The sequence below is a fragment of the Zerene cesonia genome, chromosome 10, assembly GCF_012273895.1.
Source record: "Zerene cesonia ecotype Mississippi chromosome 10, Zerene_cesonia_1.1, whole genome shotgun sequence".
NCBI lineage: Eukaryota > Metazoa > Arthropoda > Insecta > Lepidoptera > Pieridae > Zerene > Zerene cesonia.
In genome coordinates, this window is record NC_052111.1 from 1,792,733 (window position 1) to 1,804,730 (window position 11,998).

General features: G+C 30.7%; 1 protein-coding gene across 1 annotated transcript; it reads right to left on the bottom strand.

The window, feature by feature from the left end:
- Window positions 1-1,072: 1,072 nt before the first annotated feature.
- LOC119829696 (vegetative cell wall protein gp1) lies at window positions 1,073-9,504 on the bottom strand. Its single transcript, XM_038352329.1, has 3 exons — window positions 9,399-9,504; window positions 3,351-3,542; window positions 1,073-1,936 (listed from the first exon to the last, which is right to left on the bottom strand). The coding sequence occupies exons 1-3, from the start codon at window positions 9,417-9,419 to the stop codon at window positions 1,328-1,330; spliced, it is 822 nt and encodes a 273-aa protein (XP_038208257.1). The 5' UTR covers window positions 9,420-9,504; the 3' UTR covers window positions 1,073-1,327.
- Between the last annotated feature and the right edge of the window lie 2,494 nt (window positions 9,505-11,998).

An 11,998-nucleotide genomic window follows, 5' to 3' on the forward strand; every position in this document is an offset into this window, starting at 1 on the left:
ACGCTTTTAGCTCTGTCAATAAATGTTGAGTATCTGTTATTACGTTTTTCCACAGCTCAAAACATACAAATTTGTCATGATTACCTCTGTTATCGAGGTGATAACTTTCTTACGCTTTATTATTTTCGGTAATTAAAGATGAGTATTAGTCCTGTTTTATATTTATTTGATGATATTTTAGTCATAATTATTTTTATATGTACAATTTTAAATTATGATGAATAAAGCGCGTATTTAGAGAATTACCAACAAGATTTAATGCAAGACATGGTTATTTTTGATGATGATTAATTTATTGCAAACACGCTTCACAACTTTGGCTTATAAGATAAGATATAAAATAAGATAATAAGTTGTATATGCATGATTATTATTATTTATTTCTTATTATGTACAATTGTACAATTGTAAATTTTCTACGATGTCGTATTGCTTGCTCTGACTGCTACAGAAGCAGTGTAGAAGGGGAAAGATTAGCCAATTTAGTCAAAAGTCACTTATCTAACCACAAGTTAATTATCTAATTAACAATTTTTTAAATAAGTGTGGGATTTACAACACTGGCTCTTAGTCCATAACTGAAATAAAACGTATAATGGATAAATGTCATTGTGCGTGTGTGATTTCATTTGTGATGTTCGCTCACTTGCAATCGAGAATTGATTGTAATTACCAAGTGACATAATCCCTAAATGGCGTTCTGATCATAATCTCCTTTTTAAATAAATGTGGGATTTACATCATTGGCTCTTAGTCCATAACTGATATGTATAATGGAATTATATGACATTGCCACGCGCAAACAGGATGTGAATTAATTGGAAGGTGTTTGTCACCTTAGCCACGAGCGATTGTATTGACGGAGAAATAAATAAGAATGTAATTAACCACTGTGTTCCTTTCGCTACCCATTTATAATAGAAAACTCCTTCTTGAATAGGATTCTTATATTATATACAAAAGTAAAATTCCTCGTATGGCTAGTAGACTCTTGGTCACGTCTAATGGTGATGAAACACACATTATATGCGTATAATATTAAACACAAAATTTAAAAATAATTTATTAAACATATTTTTATCATCAAATACTATTCACTATAATAAACTTATACATTTACTTTGCATCTAATGTTTTCCTGAATTACATATTAAAACAAAGCAAAAAATTATAATCACAACAAGGAACTTTGTTTTAGAATAGAAATTCTTCACAAGGACTTATAAAAACGAGTATTATTATATGTTATAGTGAGATTTTTTTTATATCACATATTGTAATCATAATTAAGTATCAAAGGTATAAAATATATTCTATTCATAGAAACCTATACGTCATCGGTTTTCAATCCTCCCTGGGGTAATGGCGGTGGGGGCACATTAGGTATAGCAGGATCCTTAGAAGAATAGTTAAGAATGTTAAGGTCACTAGGTTCTGGTGGTGGAGTAGAAGATGCTTCAGGGCTTTCTGGTGAAGGGGCTGGTTGAGGACTCTCTTTGGCGACAGGGCCAGCTGGTAATGGAGCTAGGAAATTTGTATATGGCCGATATAACGGAAAGTTAGAGTATGGGTTGAATAAGAATGGATCGTAAGCATCGTAGAATCGTAGTCCTGGATACGCGTAAGGGAAAGTATTGATGTGGGTAAATTCATAGCCAGATCCAAAGTTTCCTAGTGGGATAACTTGTGGTGGTAGTCCGAATTGGTTAAGTGGTATCGGAGATTCAGTTTTTGGTGGGGTAGAAGGAGGTTCCGTGGCTTGATTTGTAGAATCTGGCGAATTTGGCGCGGGGCTGCTCGATTCAGTTGGATTTTCTGTTGAGGGATCATCCTCAGGCTTCTCTGATGAAGGTGCTGCAGTAGGAACCGGTTCAGCGTCGGGTGTTAATGCCTTTGGGTAAGCCGAAGGTGGTAAAGCAGCTGGAGGTAGAAAACCCTGGAAACATATAAGGCAAAATATATAGATACATGAGATATCAATTCCCATGGCGTCCATATTAGATAAAATAGAATTTAATTGAATCGAAAGGGAAAAGTAATCGGAATTAAAAAATCAAACTCCTCGTTCTATTCGACGTTACAAAACTTATAACATATAATGTTGTAATTCAAACAGCAAAGTTAATCAAAAACTGCTAGTGACTAGTATTATCTAGAACCAGTTAAATTTAATTCTTCCGTCCTTATACTATTGAAATTGTATAACTCGAAAACTGAATACTCAAACCTTACCACTAGACAAAAAAAATTGTAATAATAATAAAATTATGTAATTCTTCCCTGCTGTAACACAGTCGGTCGACTAGCACAGAGGTAAGTCTTATCGTTTACTATTCTAATAATTGCTATGAATAATATGACATTTTACCTAAAATTAATGTACAATTGTAAATTTGTATAATTTTGTAAAAATATTAATGATAAATAAATAAATAAATCATAAAGAAATGCTTTAAAGTGTTCCCTATGTTATGTGAATATTTTCTTCTTTATATTTTAGGTATGACACAAAGAACACAAATACTGTAGGATACTGATATTGAATATTTATCAAGGTTTAATCTCTAAGCTTTCCTCTATTTATCATCAATATTAATCTTCATTCTATTGGTGTGGAAATAATATGCTAAAGTTTTAAAATTATTCTAATTATTAGAATGGTATAAATAATACAACCTCTAGAAGCTAGAGAAACTAGTAAGGTTAAATGGTAAGAGGTTTCGTTGACACACACCAGTCTAATTAAGACACGTTTGGGATCCAAAAAGTTTTGCGAATCTGTAGAATCTAATTTAAACAGAATAATAAAGATATACAGAATAATAAAGATATACAGAATAATTTCTAATTTAGTTCAATAATTTTGAACGTTTTACTTGGACTGATGTAAATATACCTGAGTGGAATTTTAAAATATAAGCTAAATAATAATATTACATATTTTTATTTTTTACAATATGTCATCACCATCTGGAGTTGTAACCAGAATGTCCCCTCCCCATCCACCACCATTCCTGATTCTGAACAACAATTTGTTGTTAATTGGTCCCGTTTTGAAAAACAGGAGTGAATGTTGAAAACCAAGTTATTAAACAACAAAACAAAAACAAACAGTAGAATTGAGAGACGTTTCTGGAAATGTCGGTTATAAAAATGTAAAATTTTATTTCTAAATCTCGTAAAAAAAAATTTACGATTCAAATTGAATTTCGTACACCTTAACCCCAATCGCTATGTATTTACTAAAACATATTCGTCAAAGAAAATATAAAAACCTACTTTGAGAACAAGATTGGCTATCGAAAATAGGTCACAACTATAGAAAATATTATGTATAGACATGTACTTACATTTGTCAATGGTAAGTCACCGTAGAAGACCGATTGTAAAGGGAAAGGGAAGGCCGCACTACGCAATACTGGCTGATACACTGGATACGCTTTGCTTGGCTCTAAGTTTTGGTTCGACGTGATGAGAGCATTGTACACCTTAGGAATTCTCCCCGGAGTCGGCTCAGCCAACGCACAGGCTACACACAGCAACTGAAAAACCAACATTGTGTTGTCAGATTAATACGACACGATTAACGGACATATCTATATATGCCGATTGATTTATTTAAAATCAAGTACCTATTAAGTATGATTTTTCATAAATGACCTAAGAATAATATAAATAAATTTTTAGATTAGTTTAAATTTAATTATTTTTTGAGAATTATATGTATTATTAGTTCTTTAAGTATAAACGGATACATAAGAGCTACTAATCGATATGGCAATGATCATTCACATTCTTTCACTCATTTAAACGGTTTCTGCAAATGGTAAATGTATTGAAAAAACTTAATTGTACGGAGACTACTGACTAGGTATAATTATTGTCGTGAGGGTATAATTTTCAAAGAGTCTATAAGAGGTAGTAGTTGTATGAATTATATGAATAGTTAACAGCAAAAAGAATAATTATGATTCACCTTGAGATATATAATTGTTACATATTAAATGTTATGCGCTAAACTTAACTAAGCCAATTCTCCCAAAGGACCGCTTTTTGTCTATATGTCAATTTGTTGCATCGTAGTTTTAGTTTCCCAGGCAAAAATGAAATTTAAATGTTTTAATAAATCTGCTTAAACAAAAGCTATACCACATCATCATCAAATTATTGTATAATAATGATAATTGATACAAAATTATAATGATTTGTCGTTATATTAGCGACAGTGAGTGAAGCCAGTATAAGAGTTTTGTAAAAAACTAGTCATGTATAAGTACCTATTAATATTTTATTGACAATAATCCATTGTTAAAGCAACTCAATATACTGTTATTAGACTTTAATGATATGTCACATGCTGGTCAAGCGAGTTTAAAATGTCATTCAGTATGTTTTTTAGGGCAAGTACCGAAACGACCACGCCTTAATTGTTATATTATTCGTGTTTTTTTTTTACTAAATTACATACACCTGTATTAAATATTAGAAATAAAACGATCATGTCCTGATTTAGGTTCTTGGCTACTATGGCTAGCTGAATTATTTTGATGCAGTTTTATTGATATTAGGTTTGGTCATGTTGGATTTAAACAATTCATCCGTTTTACTAAGAAATAATTGAAACTTCGAATTATAAATATACTTATACAAACTACGCCCTGATTATAACATACCTACTTACTTGTATCTCACACTGTCTGTTTTCAGTGCTATTTAACTGACTGAGTTCTTTAAGATTTATTTTATTAGTGCATTATTTGTGCATTGAAATGTATCCGCAGTATCCAACATCTTCTAAACAAGGATAAAACTATGCAGAAGTCGTATATTATGTAGTATATATTTCATATTGATGTGTATAAGTGAATAACAAATAATATTTTCTACATAAATAAATTTATTTGTATAAGGATCTTAATCCATGTAAACAGTTCTTTATATTTTTGCGTGTATATAATTTAAATACAAAATTATACCTAATAAAAATTAATCACACTGTCACACTAATATTATAAATTCGAAAGTTTGTCCGTCAATCACGCTGAAACTACTGAACGGATTTTGATTAAATTTGGTATGCAGACAGGGTAGGAGCTGACTTGGGTGATAAAATACTTTTTATCCCGATTAAATTCTCCCTTGGGTAAAAACAGGAATCTTGATATCCGGGCTGAGCCGGGACGAGCGTTTTATAATATATAAAACTTAATCAAAAATACAATTAGGTATGTATCCATTTTTGCAATAGAATGCAAAAAACTTCAGAGCGTACATAATTGGGCTGTATTTACAGGATCTAAGATTGTCATGGGTACTCACAATTTTGTGAATTAAAATATTGAACGTATATTGTTTAAAATTATATTTGTTATTTTCTGTTACATATTAAAAATGAATCATAAACACATAAGAATGCGGTTAATAACGCAACAGTGATACTTATAAGAGTCGTTTATAGACGTCGATTGAATTGTTAATGCGATGAATTAAATGAATTTCCATAGTAATATGAAAATTACAAAGTTAAATGAATTATTATCTCTGTTAGGACAGGAAAATACGAAGATGCTGTATAAAAACACATACATTTATGCGTTGAAAATTGTTACAAACATTATAATAATAAAAATTAACGAAATGCCACGATAGCGTTTACCATATTTATTTATGATATCGTGTATGTGTAAATATCTATATATCAATATAGTCTGGTTCGATTTTCGATAACTTTGCTGTAGCACAGATCGTCAATATGAATTTCAAGCTCCACTTGAAATCCGTTCTCAATTATTTCGGACCTTGGATTTTTGATTTGTCATGCGGACATTGGTCGGGATAGCTACGACGCAGTGAAGCCGAAGTGTTACTAATTGGTCAAATAATCCCGGGCTGTTTAGACAATATGTACTCGGTTAACTTGTCTCTAATCGATATTAAACGTATTTACATAAGATCAAAAAACTAGATGGAAATATGTGTTCTTATTACCCTTTGTTTTTAACCAAAGAACTGAAACACTGTCTTTTGTGTTTGTTGAAGAGGTTTTTTAGTACGTTTTCAAATGCGAAGGAGGTTTTCAACTTACTTATTATTTGTGTTTTAAATGGAATTGTTGTCAGTTAAGAATATGGAGTGGTAGATTCCTCACTCCCTTGGAACATTGATACCTATCTAAATCTTTTGTAGATAAATTTTATCATACATTTGTATTGTTTATAAACGAATCTAAATGATAAAATAGCAAGCTCATCAAAAACCTCATTCTAATGATATCCATTGCAACCAGTTGCTGACAAACAGTTTCATAAATAAAATGAATACTCATAATCTGCAAGAAGTCAAAAGCCACAAATAAATTGTTTGTATATTCTTAATGCACACGGTCAGGCGGCGCCGGGTCATTGCCGAGATGTCGCAATCCTTTGCCCAACCATAAATAATATTTTCTGCGTAGGTAATTTACATCTCTAAAATATAAGCTGTGTTATGATTGATCGGTATCATTTGTCTGTATTTTCGATTATTGGTCAGATTTAAGAAAATTGTTTCCCAATGATTGCATGTTAGAATTATGATATGATTAGTGTTAATATGTATTGGAGTTTTATGTTTAGGTTTAGAGCTTTTTATTATCTATAAATCTAAAAAGCGCTTCTATTTGTTTGAAATATAAGTTAATAGTATTTTAAACCTGCTTTTAAAATATACTTTTATGCGTCTTTTAACTAAGCACGTGTAAATAATTCAATTTTGCTTAATGACTTCAAATGGAAGTATGAAAAATTAGATGTAATAAGTATCAATTACGTTTGGTCATAAAATAGATGTCTTTCTTTTTAACATGAATTGTCGAGAGTGACATTCTTGATAACGATCAATAATTAACCTTAACCGTAAAGGAAATTAAATTATGAAGAATACTACATGTATCTACCTATGTACATATATATTAGAACTTCCGGTTATTATAATTAGTTTTTGTTTTAGTTACGCGCAATTGCAATCAGTATGAATAACGAAATTATCTCACGATGACAATACGCCATTTTCAATTTAATATTCCTGTTTTCCTGCAATGTACCTATGTGATCGATTATTTTTTTGAGTATGTTATTGAAAAGTAAGTACTTAAAAATTTGAGGCATTAATTTTTTGCGCTATCCTACAAGAAATTTTCGAGTATGTAACGCAATAAACTGTGTAATTACTAAGCTATTGTCAAATGAGTGTTTGCATTACAAGCACAAGGAATAAACACAGAATGAAACTAACGTGTCATTCAAAATCGCGTTTGTAGAATTTCTTTAAATGCCTTCCGTGCAGGTATCTCTCTAGTAATTCCCTTAAAACGCATGACGTATAATATGTAGGATCCGGAAGTGATCGACTGGCCACAGATCATAACGAGTACAATGTCACAGTCATCGGGCATGTTGTCGCTGACCAAGGTCTAAGAAATGAAATGTTTAAGGTCGAATACGAATAAACCTGATCAATTAGTACGGGCTTTATTTTCAATAATAATAATATTCAATGTGAGATGAATGTCCGGCTAAGATGTAAAACAGTTGGTAGCTAACACTGAATTGTTAGAAAGGCTTTATATTTCTAGTTACATTTCTGAGGTTAGAAAAGTCCATTAAAAAATTCAAATGCTTCTAATATCAACTGAATTTTTTACAAAATAATATTTGGCTTTATGAACGTCTAGAAAACTATCCACAGCTCATTAATGTACGTCAATTGACAAAATTGTGTACAGTACATAATTATATTTTCTTTTTAAATGTATTTCTATATTGTATTTATCTTACCCTTCTATTATTACTGTATATGAATTGCATTTAGGTTGTACCGTGTCTATTACTTTGTTAACTATCTATGGAAATAATTTAAAAATTGCTAGTACAAAAAATGACAATTTGAATTTCAAAAATATGTCTTAATACTTATCGTTTATAGATATAAACACTTCAATTCATGTTACTATGAATAATTCGAAGTTATTATATTATAATATATAGTACGTATTTTTTAATTAATAAATAATAAGGAAATAATCGAGCGATAATTCCCGTATAAATGTGAACATATTAATATCTATGGATATTAGGGATATAATATGGGAAAAGGACCGCTAGCAAGAATACGTTTTAGACCGAAGTTAATACCGAATTTAGTAAATAATAAATGGATCGTAAAATACATTTTTTATAAATATATAATTTGCTGATGACTTTGGCTTCTTACGCTATTTCTAAGCCCATATTAGTAAACGTTAAATTCTCGGCATCCTTAAAACATCCGCCAGGTCAAATACGGTTTGCATTCACAAAATGTATTTGATCTTGATTATACACGTTTTGCTTTTAACGTACTTGCAATATAATATATATGCTGGCCGCAAAAACTTTCAAAAGATGTTATTCGATGTTCATAATAAACGCATCGCGGAAAGACAGTATTGCGACATTTAAGACTGCATCATTGTGCATTCGTAGCAAAGACTGGGTCAATGACCTCATTGTCGTTTTGCCAAGGGATCAACATTCATGAAGCAACTAGTTATCTAATGTTTGATAGTACTTCTACCTTACCGAAGTATGATATTAATTATTAACCATAACTTCCTTTCTGTATTTTTATAATATTTTTAAAATAAACGTGGGCCAAAAACATTCGATTCAATTGTATTCTATTCTGTTGGAACGTAACTTTGAATTACATTTATACATAATCAATAAAAAAAGATTTAACGTTAATCATACTCTTTTTAAATAACATTATAACGAACAACGGTTCATCGTCAATCATGATTTAAATTATTTTTCACTTGTGTTAAAATCTTCTACCTCATCATTACAAGCAATCGTTGAAACACATCATAGTACTTAATAAGTTGAATTTATTATACATTAATTTTTAAAAAATGTAAACAGATTTCGAATCAAACCCGTATTAATTGACGTTTGGCTTTTTATACACGCAAAGATTAGTAAATAATTAAATCCACTAAGACTAAGGCAACAATAACATACAACAAGATTGATATAAGATACTCTGGGTCTGTTTACTTCGTATAGTATTACAAATTTATAAAAATGAACCATTATATTAATAGACCAACATCATTGAAAATGGTAAAAATAGGTACCCTGAATATGGAATATATAATTCACTCAAATATTTATGGTAAATAATTGTAGCAGAAATTGGCGCGTGTTAATGACACTGGCAGTGTGAAATAGGGAGGCAAATATTTATTGTAAACAAATCAATTTCTAAGCGTATATCTAAGTGTCAACTGCTTTTGCGCTTCGTATTTATATAGCGAAACTCTAAATATAACAAGTAAATCGACCAATTAGCAATTAGTATGTTAATAAATCTAAACTTACAAGTAAATAGCCGGCCGCCATTGCGTCCGCCTCGGCGAATGGTCGTGGAGTGGTGTGCTTGCGCTTGCGCACCGCGGTTGTCACCAGCGAACTAAATGTACTAGAATATCTGAGTAAACATAATTTTTTACCTTTTTCTGAGAAATTATCCTACAATATTCCTTACCGTTCTAAGGCCATGACATTAAATTTGTATTCTGTCTTGTATTATACACCTTTTATGGACACAGGACTTTTATTGCAAACTACGTACCGGATGGCACGCAATGGTTGACTAGGTGTAACTTTTATTTTATATTGCTGCGTCAACCGTTAAAATGTAACAAACTTTTAAATAGACCTTACCACGAGTAAGGTCTATTTAAATAATGTGTTACTCAAACTAAATTAATTTTAAACACACAAGGAGGTATTAAATTATTTTTGCGTAATAATTTATCTCTTTACTGAGTTACTGGGAAAATATTTCATAAACGATAAACACCATCGCCAATCGTTATAAACTATGTAATCACATTTTTAAAGAAGATACTCTGACTGGGCATAAGAAGTAAGCGTTATACATTGAATAGTTCAGATAAATAATAAAATAACTGTTTTTTGTATTTAAACTGTTTCAGAATAGTTTATCTTTAATTATACAATCACTTTAAAATAATTTATAACCCTCACCTTATGACTAATAAAGTGCATTTTTAATATGGGTAAAAACATTCATACAAGTTACAACCTACTCCTACATTCATTGCTAATATTAATTGCTAATGATTTAATGACTTAATTATCCCCAAGACCTGGAAAGTTAAATGTAATAACATTAATATTACATTACATTATAGCACATTATAATAAGGCGTTTCTAGGAAATTTAACTCATACCACTTGTCCTTGAGGGCGAATGCAACGGCGTGCTTTGTCCTAGTTAACTGATAAGCTTCTTAGATACAATTACCCCCTTTTGGGCAGGTGACCACGACTGGCGAATTACAATGATCGCGCGTTGGAGCATGTGAGAACGTTCCGAGTTATATAAAAGACAATGTTCGTGGCGGAGGCTAAATCTTATTTGCCATTGTTTAATCATTGCGTAGGAAAATGACGATAACAATGTTAAAGATCTTAAGGCCGTGTACGATGTGGTTAATAGGTCGTTTAACGAATTATAGTTGTTTACGTGTTTTAACTATAGCGTCCGTAATGGCTGGTATAAAAAGACTTCAATAAGTGGCATAGAGACTTTCTCTCTTAATAAATCTCCCTTAATCGCTTATGTAGCCCACATGAGGTAAAAACGTGTTTTGTAATGCCTTAAAGTATATGATCCACAACATTTAAAAATACAGAAAAAAATTATGTTACGCTTCAAGATATATGTGCTAATTGCAATTTGGTAGTGTTGATAAAATAATGTAACAAATTTCATATCTACGATAGAAAGAAGTGTCAAATCAATATCTTTAAACATTTCTTTTAACGATTAAAACCATGCTTGCATTGGCAATCATTTTGATTTTTTGTCAAATTATTCTTCAACCAACGTTGTAATTAAATAAATAGTGATTATATTTTTTACTACAATCAATAAATTATTATTAAATCGCCTATAAAATTTCTAAACGATGAAAGGTACGCTTGTGTGCGTACGACACTATGTAACAACTACCGACAAAGCCGGCCACCACCATTTGTTCGTTTGATAAATGTGTGCATGCGTCATTCTAGCTCTTTTAGTCCCCCTAAGACAAATTAAGATGAATTATTTATATATATTAATTGGTCGTGATTCAAATATTACAAATAATAAACATGTTGATGATTTAAATCTAAATCGTGACGGGTGGTCAAAACGAAAATTTCAACGTGATAATAAATCTCCTGACCGAATTGCCATGGCCACAATAATAATTACAGTTATATGATAATAAAGTAAATAAATAAATACCGTGGTCATGTTGGCAAATCTATTTAAAGAAAATGTTTAAACCAGTATCATTATATTTTTTATATAGGACTTATTAATATTGGTAGAACATAAGGCATTCTACCAATATGACAATTTTTTAAAACAGTGTTAATATTACAAGTTTGTTTTACCTAAACGCAAAATCAACAACAAAATTCTTTTGTAAGTTTTTCGTGTATATCTGTGGGTTTTATATACCTCAACAAGCCCGCATCACCAGTAGCCCGTTTGGGATGTATCATCGGTAGGTAAACGGATGATCCTTTATCACCATTCCAATCCACATCCAAAATTCTAACAAATGTATGAACCTCAATTAATATTTACCTTAATTAAAATAGTTTTTTGTTTACTTATTTAGACTACTTTAACATTTGATTTTTTTTTTTTGAGGATAAAGAAATTATAATCTAAAATCTTTAATTTTTTATGATCTTATATCTTTCCGAACAAACCAAAGTGAAACACAGCATACCGTATTTGAAATCTTATGTATAGATACAACTTTTAATCTTCTGACTCAACTTTCGGTAAATCAACTGGAATGCCAGTATTACTAAAGGTATTTTGACACAGTTTATCCAATGACTAATCGAAGCCTGTATAAATAGATACAATATTAAATTTGACGTCCAAT